This window comes from Bos javanicus, chromosome 14 (genome assembly GCF_032452875.1).
Source record: "Bos javanicus breed banteng chromosome 14, ARS-OSU_banteng_1.0, whole genome shotgun sequence".
Lineage (NCBI taxonomy): Eukaryota > Metazoa > Chordata > Mammalia > Artiodactyla > Bovidae > Bos > Bos javanicus.
Window position 1 is genome coordinate 70,012,014 of NC_083881.1, and position 15,588 is coordinate 70,027,601.

A 15,588-nucleotide genomic window follows, 5' to 3' on the forward strand; every position below is an offset into this window, starting at 1 on the left:
GCATTCTTAGGATGGAATTGCTGGGTCATACAATAATTCTGTGGTTAACCTTTTAATGCCATGGTGGCTGTACTGTTTCATTCCCATTATTAATGTATGAGGTTTCAGTCCTCCACATGTTTATTGACACTTATTATTAGCTATTTGATTATAACCATACTTGGAAGGAAAGTTATGACCAACCTAGATAGCATATTCAAAAGCAGAGACATTACTTTGCCCACAAAGGTTCATCTAGTCAAGGCTGTGGTTTTTCCTGTGGTCATGTATGGATGTGAGAGTTGGACTGTGAAGAAGGCTGAGTGCTGAAGAATTGATGTTTTTGAACTGTGGTGTTGGAGAAGACTCTTGAAAGTCCCTTGGACTTCAAGGATATCCAACCAGTCCATTCTGAAGGAGATCAGCCCTGGGATTTCTTTGGAAGGAATGATGCTAAAGCTGAAATTCCGGTACTTTGGCCACCTCATGCGAAGAGTTGACTCATTGGAAAAGACTCTGATGCTGGGAGGGATTGGGAGCAGGAGGAGAAGGGGACGACAGAGGATGAAATGGCCAGATGGCATCGCTGACTCGATGGACATGAGTCTCAGTGAACTCCGGGAGTTGGTGATGGACAGGCGGGCCTGGCGTGCTGCGATTCATGGGGTCGCAAAGAGTCGGACACGACTGAGCGACTGATCTGATCTGATCTGATCTGATGGATGAAGTGGTATCTGACTAGGGGTTTTGATTTACTTTTCCTTGGTGGCTAATTTTGAGCGTTTTTCTATGTGCTTATTGGCCATTTGTATATCTTTTTTGGAGAATTGTTTATTCAGATCCTGTTTTTTTAAGTTGGATTATTTGCTTTTTATTACAGAGTTGTAAGAGTCTGTATAGGTTCTAAACATAGGTGCCTTATCAGATATATGATTTGCAGATATTTTCACCTTGTTGTTGATTACCTTTCACTTTCTTGATGGTTTTGTCTGTAGCACGAACATTTTAAATTTTGATGAAGTCCAGTTTATCTGGGTTTTTCTTTTTTGGTGTTGGTAGTACTTGTGATTTTAGTGTTGTATATGAGAAGGTCATGAAGATTTACTGTGTTTTCTTCTAAGAGTTTTATAGTTTTAATTCTTCCATTTTAGTCTATGACCCATTTTGAAATGGTTTTTATGTATGGTGTCAGGTAGGAATCCAATTGTATCATTTTGCATGTGGATATCTAATTGTGTTCCAGGACCATTTTTTGAAAAGACTGTTTTTTCCTCCATTGAATCATTTTGACACCCTTGTCTTTAGGTTTATTTTCTGATGGAGGTTCTAAGGACTAATTTGAAACCAAAACCACTGATTTATTCCTTTCCTCTTATAATTATTATCAAGAAGCTAAATAGTTTTCTTTAAATACTAATGAAGTAGGCATTTTTGAAACCTTACAGCTACTTTAAGTAAGGCAACATGTAAAACCTAAAAATATTAGGCTTAGCAGTCAACTTTACTGTTCCCTTTGTCTATTCCATCCTTAAATTTTTTCTTACATTGAATTAATCCATACCAAGAATGTATTGGTTTGGTGACTTCAGGGGTCTTTTATTTGAGTGGTCTGATAAAAATCTGGAACAAATCGAGCATCAAAATAAATGTACTAATGGATAATAACCCACTGAATAATATAGGAGTCTGAATCCATAGTAATATAACTAAATAAGTAGTAAACTCTTTCTCAGAGTGAAATGCTAAATCACAAAAATAAAGGTGATGGTGGTGTCGGAAAATATTATTGGGTTCCAAAACCCATCGGATTAATGGGTGAATGTTTCATCAGGAAATAGGATACTTGAATAGACTCAAGCATCTCCTTACAACATACTGTAAAGACAAGTAGAAAAATACTAACTTGGCGAGAAAACCTGGTAGACACCACTTTAATCAAATGGCTGCCTCCAGTAATGGACAGATTGATATTTTGTGCCCTTAATATGGTGAACTATGATATTCCTTCCAAAATATGTAATCTGAAGCTCATCATTAGGAAACATCACACAATCCAAATAGGGGAACATTCTATAAAATAGTTGGCCTGTATTCTTCCAAAGTGTCAGAAATCACAAAAGATGAATAAAGGTGAGGAACTGTTCAGATGAAACTAAAGAAACTTGTTGACTAAATGTATTGTGTGATCTGGGATTGGATCCTTGCTCAGGGAAAAAAACTGTCAAAAGACATTGTTGGGGTAAGTGACCCCATTTGAATGTGGACTGTGGATTAGATAATATTTTACTACCATTGTTAAATTTTTGATTTTGATAGTTAACTGTGATTATGTAAGAGAGTGTCTTTGCTCTTTGCAAACACACTTTTTCATTTTTAGAGGTAAAGGAACACAGTGTCTCCAGCTTACTTTCAAATGTACACACACACACACACACACGTGATACACATACATGCACAGGAGAGATAGAGGGAAAGTAAATGGAGCAGAATATAAACAAATGGTGAATTTGGGTAAAGAGTACATGGGACTTCCTTGTATTATTTCTGGAATGTTTCTATAAGCTTAAAATTATATCAAAATGTTGCAAAAAATAAAATTTGTGACTCTCATTAATTTATTTCCATGACTTACTTTAAAATCTTATCAGATAGGTTTTTTAATGTCTCTGAAATTTGTTAAAATGAATATTTATAGGGCTATGACAGCTGTGTCTGTTATTGTAAGCTGTTATTTAAAAAAGACATCAAACATACTCTTGTAGACAGAAAAATGATCTTCTAAAAACGTCCATATCCTAATCCGTGGAAACCCGTGAATGTATTAACCTCACATGGCAAAAGGGACTCTTGACTAAGTGATTAATGTTTGAGGACCTTGAGATGGGAGGGAGGGTGGTCATTCTGGCTCATCAAAGTGGGCCTAATATAATCACAAAGGTCCTTAAAAGTAGAAGAGGGAGACAGATGAGAGTTAGAGAAAGAGATGTGATTAAGGAAGCAGGGGCAGAGAGATGCAGAGGCACTGACTGTGAAGTGGAGCCATGTTGGTAGCTTTTAGAAGTTTGGAAAGCCAAGGAAATGTGTTCTGTCTTAGACCCTCTTGAAGAGCCAAGTCAGAGTTCAGACTTAGAGAATTATAAGACAATACATTTGTGTTGTTTTAAGCCACTAAGTTTGTTGTAATTTGTTACAGCAGCAACAGAAAATTGATGCATAATAAAAATAGAGAAAGAGTATATGAAGAACCCCCATGTACACATCACCCAGCCTTGGCAGTTGTCAGTTTGTGACCCCTCTTGCTTCATTTTTACCTTGCAGCTCCCTCCCCCTTTTTTCCCAACTCATTATTTTGACACAGCTTCCAGGAATCTCTTCTCATTTGTAAATATTTTAGTATTTGACTCTAAAATATAAGGTACTGTTAAAACAATACCGTGGCAGTATATCATTAGCCATGTAAAAAATTAACAATATTTAAGTGTTGCTTTTAATATTGAGAAATTTAGCAAGAAAAATAAGCATTTGACTGAGAATGGCACATTGTGACTTGTTTAAAACCTCATTTGATCTGTTGCTTAAAATACACTATAATTGTAAGCATAATTTTCATTCTGTGGTATCTTTCAGCTTTTAAAAGTGAAAGTGAAAGTCACTCAGTCCCCTCCAACTCTTTGCAACCCCATGGACTATACAGTCCATGGAATTCTCCAGGCCAGAATACTGGAGTGGATAGCCTTTCCCTTCTCCAGGGGATCTTCCCAACCCAAGGGTTGAACCCAGGTCTCCTGCATTGCAGGTGGATTCTTTACCAGCTTGCAGCTTTTATAACATAATACAACTAGTTTTAAAAAAATAAAATTATAATTTTAGTTTATTTTAAAATATCTATTCCCTATTTAGATATGAGAAACTAGTACCTCATATTCAGTATTTTAAATTGGAAATCTATTATGTAAAAATATGGGAAATTAGGTTTAATATCAGCATAAAATACATACTTTGTTTTTTTAGGTTGCTGCAAATAAGAATAATTTTCTCCAGCCACAAAATGATCCCAGAACATGCAATTTTAATTTGCCTACTAAAGAATGTGCTAAAGGAATTAATCATGGGGATAATTACAGGGAAAAATATTGTTTGGAAGCATCTACAAAGACAACATTAGACCTCCATCATACAGGTAAGACTGTACAGGTTATACTTGATGAGTCTTATTACAATATTATTTAAATTGATTATATTCAATAATGAATATGTTATATTTGAAAATAGTTGAAACATTAATAGCACCGCTAGATCATTGGCAATTCAGATTTTTTTGTGGTCATAATTTATCTTTAATGATTGAATTAGTAACCATGTCATCTAAATCTTGTATTTTGTAATAGGCATATGTCTAAGGTTATTCATCGTAAACTTATTGGTCAAATAATGGTCTTTACTTCCAGTACCAAAATGAATTGTGTTTAAAGGTTTGATTTTTTTTTAAAGATTTAATTTAAAAAAAAAGTCTTAAAATGCATTATCAGCATTAAAATTGGAGAGGTGAACTTTAAATGAGTAAAATTGTTAATTCATTATAGTACATTGGAGTAACTTCAAATCAATTAGATTTGAAAGTGTATAACTGTAGGAAAACCAAACATTTAACAAATTCCCCTGCTGCTGAATTGAACTAAAATAATGATTATGGTTCTTGTTGCATTGTAAGAGATTAATATTTTCCAGGTAGTTGAAAAAATTATCTGGAGTGTTCATGGATGTTTATTTGGCCTTTTGAAAGGCACACCATTAAGATTACATTTTTCTAAATTACATTTTATTCATTTTTTGGTTGAAAAGAGTTTCAGGGAGAGAGCCTCATATACTAGTCATATACATATACTAGTCGTATACAGAATGCAGCTTCTCTCCCTAAGATACCAATGCAAATCAACACTGTGTCTTAAACTAAACCCTTTTGAAGGAACTTTTTGAGAATTGTGATATTTAATAAATTTTACATGTGAATGGGTTCATTTCTTGTTGGCGCAGAGGGTCTTCTGTGTTTTCCCAACTGGCCAGGATCCTTAGTACCATTTATGTGCTCCTCATAACTTCAGATTTGTAACAAGTTTTAGAATGAAGTTGAGAAGGACTTTTGGAGCTGGTATCAATTTAGTGAGATCCCTAGAGACAGCTCTGGGCACGGGCATGGGCATAGCAGTTTAGCCTCTGCCCTGTTTCACTCATTTACTCTCTTTTTTTATTACTTTCCTTCAGTTCAGTTCAGTTCAGTCACTCAGTCGTGTCCTTATCTCCTTCCTTTTCTCTTTTCTTCCTCCCATCTTTGTTAGGTGAATATCCTGTTTTCCCAGATTTTTTTTCCTGTGCTGTCAGCCTGTGGCAGGTAATGATCCATCTATACCTGTTTCTTTTCTATCATGGTAGCTAATCTCTTCTCCAAAGGATATTAGACTCTAGAATATAATACATTTAATGTTACTGATTTGGGGCTGTTTTTGTGTTCTACTATAGTTTCTCATTCTCTTCCTTACTAAATATGAGAAGGGAATTAAGAGTTAAGATAAATTGAAGTGGGAGTTAATTTACTCAGCCCTTAATCCCTTAATCCTTTCTCTGATTTAGTACATTGACTGGACTGGGGAACCTGTGCCAATCTCCTGATACTCTCCTGCCTCTCATTTAGAGAGAGAGGTTAACTGGGGGAAAAAATATTGTGAGAAACATCATACTTCCTTTGGTGATTGCTGGAGAGGAATGTTGTATATAGGAAAGTATGGAGGTGAAAGACCTATATATTCATCTTTTGACATTCTTTTAACTCTAGGTCTAATCACCTTGGAGTCAGTTACAAGCCTGCATGTCCTAGTGAAAATAGACCCTCATTTCCTACTAGCTTTGTATTTTGAAAAGTTTCCTACATACAGAGAAGTTGAAAGAATAATCCAATTATCATCAAAAATTCAATAGTTTCTAATATTTTACCTCATTTGTCTGTATTCCCCACCCCCCTATGTATGCAATTTTTTTTTTTGGACTCTTTGAAAATATGTTGCAGCTTTCATGCCATTTTACCTCTAAATACTTCAGCATGTATGTCTTAAAATAAATGCTCTCTCCTATCAGATCAGATCAGATCAGTCACTCAGTCATGTCCGACTCTTTGCGACCCCATGAATTGCAGCACGCCAGGCCTCCCTGTCTATCATCAACTCCCGGAGTTCACTCAGACTCACGTCCATCGAGTCAGTGATGCCATCCAGCCATCTCATCCTCTGTTGTCCCCTTCTCCTCCTGCCCTCAATCCCTCCCAGCATCAGAGTCTTTTCCAATAAGTCAGCTCTTCGCATGAGGTGGCCAAAGTACTGGAGTTTCAGCCTTAGCATCATTCCTTCCAAAGAAATCCCAGGGCTGATCTCCTTCAGAATGGTCTGGTTGGATCTCCTTGCAGTCCAAGGGACTCTCAAGAGTCTTCTCCAACACCACAGTTCAAAAGCATCAATTCTTCGGCGCTCAGCCTTCTTCACAGTCCGACTCTCACATCCATACATGACCACAGGAAAAACCATAGCCTTGACTAGACGAACCTTTGTTGGCAAAGTAATGTCTCTGCTTTTGAATATGCTATCTAGGTTGGTCATAACTTTCCTTCCAAGGAGTAAGCATCTTTTAATTTCATGGCTGCAGTCACCATCTTCAGTGATTTTGGAGCCCAGATAAATAAAGTCTGACACTGTTTCCCCATCTATTTCCCATGAAGTGGTGGGACTGGATGCCATGATCTTCATTTTCTGAATATTGAGCTTTAAGCCAATTTTTTCACTCTCCACTTTCACTTTCATCAAGAGGCTTTTGAGTTCCTCTTCACTTTCTGCCATAAGGGTGATGTCATCTGCATATCTGAGGTTATTGATATATCTCCCAGCAGTCTTGATTCCAGCTTGTGTTTCTTCCAGTCCAGCGTTTCTCATGATGTACTCTGCATATAAGTTAAATAAACAGGGTGACAATATACAGCCTTGATGAACTCCTTTTCCTATTTGGAACCAGTCTGTTGTTCCATGTCCAGTTCTAACTGTTGCTTCCTGACCTGCATACAGATTTCTCAAGAGGCAGATCAGGTGGTCTGGTATTCCCATCTCTTGAAGAATTTTCCACAGTTTATTGTGATCCACACAGTCAAAGGCTTTGGCATAGTCAATAAAGCAGAAATATATGTTTTTCTGGAACTCTCTTGCTTTTTCTATTACACCAAACAGAGTTAACAATAATTCATAGTATTTAATATCTAGTTCACCAGGAAAACCATTTTTACTTAAGCTAGTTTATATTTGGTTTCTTTACTAACTGAAAGAGCCCTAATAAGTATATTTTCATTCTGTTGAACTTTACTGGACACTTCAAGTCTCTTCAAGTCTGTTGAGGTCATACTGGATTAGGGTGGACCCTGATTCCAGTGGCTGGTTATGAAGAGAGACAGAGAGATACAGAGAGGAAAAGACTTTCTGACAGTGGAGGCAGAGATCAGAGCAAGCTGCAAGCCTAGGAGCACCAAGGATTGGTGGCAATCACTAGATGCCAGAAAGAGGCACAGAAGGATTCTGTCCTAGATCTTCTGAGAAAACATGGCCTGATCTCAGCGAGACAGCAGTGAGTGGTGGTGTGAAGCAATATCTTAATTACCTGCCTGGGAATTGAACCTAGATAGCCTGGATGAAAACCAGGAATCCTACCCACCAAAACAGCAAGGGCTAGGGGCTAGAAGCTGTTTTTCCCTGGATCTTTGCCCCTAATGAGAAATTCATTTATCACGGAGGCAAAAAAGTGTAAATGCAGGTACAGAGTTTGTTATTAGAGACATAGCACAACAGCAAGTGGGAGAGCACACAGAGAAAACTGTTTAGTTAAGACAAGCAAGGCAGAGATGGACCCCTGGAGAGAGGGGATGGGTGTTCCCCCTAGTGAGGAGCACAATGGAGAAGCGGTTTAGTCATTTATGTCTGTCAGTTCTTCTGGGTCTTTTGTCTTCCGTCAGGCCAATTGTCTGGCTTCTTTTCCCACACCTGACCTACCCTGGGACCTTCCCACCCTGGGACCTTCCCCTGGGGTGGCTTGCGCCTCTCAGCCAAGATGGATCTCGAAGTGAAGGCTTCTCGGAGGAACAAGACACATTAGAGCCTGGCGACATCCCCTGACTTTAGACCCACAGGGAGCCTTTCTGTGCATGTATCGTCTATCCCTTGTTCCAAAAGAGGGGGAGCAGAGATCTTAATCCTTTATTCAAACAGAATTTTGCACCTCTTTGTCCTTGCCATGACTGTTGCCTTAAGGTGTTTCCAAGAGACAAACACGTTTATCCTGTTTGTGTTGTTTCTTCCGATTTGGAGGGCAAACAGGAAGCTGATTGTAAACACCTCAGCCGGAGCCCACCATCTCCTGTCCCAGGAAATGCAAACAGGAGGCTAGTTGTAAATGTCTAACCTGGGGCCCATCTATCTCTTACATCAGGCCCTCCTGACACCTTGATTTTGAACTTCTGGTCTCCAAACAGTGAGACAATAAATTCTGTTGTTCTAAGCATTTGTGGTATTAATACTTTGTTGCAGCAGTCCTTGGAAATTAATAGAGAGCCCTAGACCTCCTGATTCTCATGGCTATTCTTACAGTCTTTAGAAAAACAGAGAAATCTTTGATTCTTTCTGATTCCTTTTCATTGTGATGAAGTATAAGATGAGACCATTAATTCTCCCTCAGGTTGTTCAACTATATTTTATCTATTAATATTTACCTGATTTTCCTTCACTAAACTGTGGCATAAAAAGGCAGTAACTTTGTCCTTTTTGAGTTGTAAGTCAAACAGGATAAATTAAAAAACATTTTATGACTAAATGAAGGGATTTTGAAAAACTTGTAGTTGAGCCTTAGATAAGCCCTTTGGCTCTCAAGTGCTTTAGAGAAGTCAAGAAGTAGCTGCTGGAACATTACAGTTTGCAGGTTTTGGTAATACTTGAGAGTATAGTTTCAGAAAGTGTTTGGAACAAAAGCCGTATTGTAATGGCTATGTGATGACTGGAAACAGGCAGATGGAGGCAGTGTATGAAGTAAATAATGTATGTAAATCAATACGGAAACCACGGAAATGTGGTTTCGAAGGGAAGGAGTGGTATCTTGAGGGATAGCAGGGCACCAGAGAGACTTTTTGGTTGGTTTTTTTTTAAAGGTAGTGTGTCGTAGGTTGAAAGGAAAGCGGTATTGAAGAGGGGAAGATAAAGGATATGAAAAGGAAATGATAAAAATCTCTCTCAGTTGGCGGGATAAGTGTTTTCCAGATAGGTTTTAGGTCCTTAGAGATGTTTGGACATGTTTTCAGGGGTTTATAAATTCTCAGAGAAACTTAGAATTTTGTGTTTTCTTTTAAATGATATGAGTAAAAGTATGTATGCATATGTTGGATCTTTTGGATGGCCACCATAAAATTGAGTACTAATACAGGATTTCATGTCTGCAAATGAGAACAGAGGTAGACAAAATGGGGTGTTCTACCAAATGAAGGTTTTTCTGTTCACATTAAGGATAGTCAAAGTATTGAGTCTTGGGTTTGCAAAGAGTCTGACACGACTGAGTGTGCACACACACACACATGCACATGTTGTATTGGAGAAGAAGATTGTTGGACATGAAAGAACTCGTGCCGTATCTTTTGGTACAATGTTTATATTGTGATTAGCATTTTAATTTCAGTAAAATATCACTAACATGTTAATGTGATTTTCGAATTTTATTGGTTTTAATTAATTTATAAATGCTTATTTTTGAAATATCTTTTGAGTATATTTAGAACTACCTCATCTTTTTTTTTTTTTTTTGGCTGCTCTGTTTGTCTTGTGGGATCTCATCGTTCTGTGACCAAGGGTTGAACCTTAGCCAGAGCAGTGAGGGACCAGAATCTTAACCACTGGGCCACCAGGGAACTCCGCTACCTCATTCTTTTTAAAACATAATATTCCATTGTGTGAATTTGCCAGTTGTACTTAACCAGTTCTGTATTAATGGATATTTAAATTGTTTGGTATCTTATTACAAACAAAGCTACAATGAGTATCCACATATTATAATCATAACAAAGCTACAATGAATATCCACATAATATAATCATATGTGATGATATATTCTTAGGATATCTTGGAGTAGGGTCTCAAGGTATGTGCATTTATCATTTTGATGAATAATGTTGAGGAATTGCCCTCTGCAGAGGCTAATACAAGTTTGTATTCTCACCATCAATGTATAAACAATGTATGTCATTTACTGTGATGCTAAATCTATATGTAAGTATATACTTGCAATTTTTGATACTTGACAATCATTAAAATATTTTCTTGAACTTTTTAACTTAAACTTCTTAATGTTATATTTTGAGATTATTTCAAATTTACAGAAAAATTCAAAGAATAGTACAAAGAATTTCCACACACTTTACAACATTTGTGTGTGTGTGTGTGTGTGTGTAATTTTTCTGAACCAGATGAGAATAAGCTGCTGACATGGTGCTTCATTATTCTAAAGTCTGCATTATGTAATATTTCCTGAACATAAGGATAAGTTTCTATAAAGTACAAAAGTACAACCATCATAATTAGGAAATTAACATTGATATAATATTATTATCTAATGCACAGATCTCACTCAACTTGAGTGAGTTGTCCCAATGATACCCTTTATGGGAAAAATAAATTAAAATTAAAAAAAATTGAAGTACAGTTGATTACAGTGTTGTGTTAATTTCTGCTGTATAGCAGGGTGATTTGGTTTTATATGTGTGTGTGTGTGTGTGTATACACACACATTCTTTTTCAGATTCTTTTCCATTATAGGTTATTATATAGAATATACCTTGTGCTAGACAGTAGGTCCTTATTGGTTATCTATTTTATATATAGTATTAGAGTATATATTAATCCCAACCTTGTAATTTATCCCCTTCCTTCCTCTTCAGTAGCCATAGTTTCTTTTCTACATCTCTGAATTTGTTTCTGTTTTGTATGTAAGTTCATTTGTGTCTTTTTTTTTTTTTTTGATTCCATGTGTAAGTGATACCATATAGTATTTTGTTTGTCTGGCTTACTTCACTTAGCATGATAATCTGTAGGAACTTTAAAAAAATGAATATGGGAACATTTTTTCTGCTAGTCCAAGAATGTTGTATATAGTTGTCATGTCTCTTTAGTTTCCTTTAATCTTGAACAACTTCTTAGTCTTTGCTTGTTTTCTGTGCAGTATTTTAATATTCTTAAAATTATAGGCCAGTCATTTATGTAGTGTTCTTCAATTTGCATTTGTTTGGTGTTTTCTCATGAGTAGATTTAGGCTATACATTTTTGGCAGAACTGTCACAGAAATAATTCTTACACTGTATCATTAGGAGGGATATGGTATCAATTTATCCTGTTATTAGTGACAGTAAGTTTAATTATTTGAATATATTGAAGTCTACTGGGTTTCTTCACAGTAAAATTATTAATTTTGCCTTTGTACTTAAAAACTATCTATGTGGAGATATTTTGAGACTATGCAGATATCTAGGCAGCTGTTGGAGAAGGAGGTGCTGGAGCGGGCCAACATGGTGGAGCTGCTCAGGCCGCAGCCGTTCGCGGAGAAGATCACCTACAAGGAGCTCGTGGAGGCACAGGCAGCCTGGAGGAGGACACAGCTCTTCCCGAGGGTCTGCAGGGCTGGCATGGGGGCCCCCTGCAGGAGAGCCCAGCCTAGCCCCTCCGCCTGGAGAGCAGCCTCCAGGACCCCCAGGAAGCAAATTAAAGCACATGTAACCTGAAGCAATGGCACCCCACTCCAGTACTCTTGCCTGGAAAATCCCACGGAGGGAAGAGCCTGGTGGGCTGCAGTCCATGGGGTTGCTAAGAGTCGGACATGACTCAGCGATTTCACTTTCACTTTTCCCTTTCACACATTGGAGAAGGAAATGGCAACCCACTCCAGCGTTCTTGCCTGGAGAATCCCAGGGATGGGGGAGCCTGGTGGGCTGCCGTCTATGGGGTCGCACAGAGTCGGACACGACTGAAGCGACTTAGCAGCAGCAGCAGCAATCTTGTATTTAATCAAACTTTCACCCAGTAGTTTTAGCTTTGATTGTTGCTAAAAGGTGATTTTCTTATTGCATCTGTATTTATTAGTTAGCATTTTGAGGTTAAGCTAGAACTTTTCCTCCTCTCATTTACTTGTTAATTTTTACAGATTCTTAAATTTTTATTTAATGGGTTGTGATCTGTTATTATTTATTGTGATGCTCAGATTGCCTTAGATTTGACCAATGGAAACCTCTTTACAAGGGCTTCTGTATCTTTTTGACAATCCCCATGAATTTTTGAGCACTATCTGACACAGTAAGATCTTCTTTGCCCCAGTTATTGAAATTAGCCAAGGGTCCTGATTCCTTTTTAATGGAAAATACTATTTAAAAACCAAGATCTGGGCACTAAGTAAGCTCATTATTACTGCAGTGTTACTCCTTTTAACCCTTCTGTGATCAGGGTTAGGATATGTATTTATTAATATATTTGTATTTTTTAATCTCCATTAAAAACCATGGTTTCATACCAATACTCCAATTCAGCACCACACGATTCAGTCTAGTCCTTACTCTTCCATAGCTGCTGCACCTTCTTTGATAGTGAGATAAGTGGTCATCATTAACCTAAATATATTTATTTATTAATTCATTTCACTTGTATGGAGGCAGTCTATTAAAAAGGGACCATAATTGGTAGTAAATGTTATAGAAAAAGAGAGTTAGGGATATGAAAAAATGGTTATTTGAGCAAAATCAAATGAAAATTATGGCATTTAAGGCTTCTTTATATATGCTTTTATTGACAGTACCATCATAAAAAGGATCATTTTTGCAAAATATTTGTGGGTTTCTTAACTCTTCCCAAAGGCCTGACATCCTTTGATATTCAAAGCAATCTCTAGGTACCTATCATGTCAGCTTTTTATGGATTCATTTTCATTGTATTGTTATGTGGTCTTCAAATAGACTTTGATATTATAGTTAAGCCTTAAAAGATATTTGAATGGGAACTATGATGTTTTGTTTTTTTTTAAATTTGTGACCAATTAAGTGGTGAATTTTTTTTTCTCTTTAGTGACTCTTTTTAATATAACTGTAAGGAATCAGAGACATCATGTTCTTTTTTTCACCAAAGAAAAGTATATTAAGAATTTAGGAGGCTATCTCGTGTCCTTTCAGGCTCTTTTATGAAGATTTGGGTCATGGAATAAGTAGGTCTCTAAGTTATTTCCCAGTCCAGATTATTCACCAATGTCAGGAGCCCAATCTGCTAAACAGGGAAAAGACGACAGGTGTATCCCTACATCTTTTAAAAATACTAGTGAAAATAATTCTCCCCAAAATATTTGCCTGTAGTTCTCAGGATAAAGAATGGCGTTTGAGGAAGCCTATATACTGGGACTATTCTTTTAATTCCTGACTTGGAAGTGAGTATGTTCAACTTTAACCTGAAATCAGACCAGTAAAAAACAATCCTAGTTATTTGAATACTGACCCTCCTATACGCATCCCTCCAAATATCTTGAGCCTTGTTTGAAATTACTTATTATCCAGGACTCTAGGAGACTGAATTACCAAATTCTCTCCTGAATATAGAGAATTGCTTTCTTTTTTCCCAGAGATGGGCACTCATGGGAAAGGGCCATAAATAAGGCTGAGCACTGAAGAATTGATACTTTCAAATTGTGGTGCTGCAGACGACTCTTGAGAGTTCCTTGGACTGCAAGGAGATCAAACCAGTCAATCTTAAAGGAAAGCAATCTTGAATATTCATTGAAATGACTGTTGCTAAACTGAAACTGCAATACTCTGGCCCCCTGATGCGAAGAGCAGACTCATTGGAAAAGACCCTGATGCTGGGAAAGACTGAAGGCAAAAGGAGAGGGTGGCAGAGGATGAGATGGTTATTTAGCATCACTGACTCAATGGACATGAATTTGAGCAAACTCTGGGATATCAATGGAGATGAATTTGAGCAAACTCTGGGATATAGTGAAGGATAGAGGAGCCTGGTGTGCTGCAGTCCATGGGGTTGCAACGAGTCGGACATGACTGAATAACAACAAAACAACAAGAGATTAATCTGGCAATATGCTTTATGCTTTGGGAAAGTTAGTATGGAATAATTGAAATCATAATGGTGTTCAGCCTCTACTTTTTAGAGAATGAACTGTGTTTACATCTTGCCTCTTACTTGAATCCTCATTTAAAAATAAAGTGTGGACAAGTGGTGATTTAAGCAATGTGAAATAGGCAAACAGGATAAACACAATGGAAAGAAAGATTAAAAACTTTTTATATCAGTTAATATGCTTTTCAAAAAATTTATTTTTTTAATTGAAGGATAATTGCTTTATAGAATTTTGTTGTTTTCTGTCAAACCTTAGCATGAATCAGACATAGGTATACATATATATTCTCCCTTTGTTCAAGTATTGGTAAAAATATTGGACTGTGAATTTGAATTTTATTAATATTAGCATATGTAACTAGAAAATACAGGCTTCAGGATTGACTGGTGTAGCAGTTTAAAAGATGTCATTATGAGCCCAGTTTCTTTCTACTTTTTCTGTCCTCCACAAGATTGACTTCATTCTTAGACTGGTTCCCCTCATGTTAAATGATAGATACTGGCACCTCTTGGCACCACACACTTCCTTTTTTCTCATCAATCTGATGTCATATGTATTGCCCCTACTCATACTCATTAAATAATGTGTCTTAACTTTGTGCTGATATTGAGTTACTTCCCTGTGTGCATTGGGTTTCCTCATCTTCGATCTAGGGTACTACAGTGAAGAAGAAGCCTTAGTAGCTTCTGAAAATTATCAGATTCCTACTCTCTGTCTCCTTCCAGGATGTGGGAGGTATCTCACCCACATTTCCTAGCAGTTACATGCTGGGGGAACATCCATATTAACTATACTGAAAAATGATTAAATGAAAAAATGTCTAAAGACAAGTAGCTTTAGCAACATTTTTAGTATACCAAATTTAACAGAAGGCTAGACTCCTCCCAACCAGCTTCTGGAGCAGTCTCCTTTAGCTCACAGTTTCTTACCCCAAAGACAAGACTTGGCCAATGTTCCTTAATAGATGGCTGAGAGCTTTTTAAAGAAAATGTGTGTAAATTTAGATTGTATAGAGATTCACACAGTATGGCTGGAGTAATGTTTTGTAATTTGACTCTGTGAGATAATAGAAAATATCTGTACTGGTCTCTACCCCCCAGTTCTTGGCACAGAGTTCCTAAAACCCTTGTAATTTCCTCAGTGATAAGAGCAGTAGGAGCATCTTTTTTTTTTCCTAATGTTTGGCCTTTGACCTCAGTTCCTGACACAGAGTTCCTAAATCCCTTGGAATTTCCTGGTGATAGATAGAGATGTCTTTTGTTTTTATCACTTTTGAGGTGATTCTGGGTGGGCTCCTGGTTGAGGGCTGGTCACCAGAAAGACTAAGCTGTGATTAGAAGTTTGGAATTTTCAGCCTGTTCCCACTGTCTAGAGAGGGGAGATGGA

The 15,588-nt window shown here is 37.1% G+C and overlaps 1 protein-coding gene across 4 annotated transcripts in view; it reads left to right on the top strand.

The window, feature by feature from the left end:
• RAD54B (RAD54 homolog B) overlaps positions 1–15,588 on the top strand; it is a 117,277-nt gene that overhangs the window by 19,656 nt on the left and 82,033 nt on the right. For all 4 annotated transcript variants that reach the window (XM_061439353.1, XM_061439355.1, XM_061439352.1 and 1 more), the window contains one exon: positions 3,991–4,159. In XM_061439353.1, the coding sequence (XP_061295337.1) occupies positions 3,991–4,159 (169 nt within the window). The remainder of the gene's footprint in view (positions 1–3,990; positions 4,160–15,588) is intronic.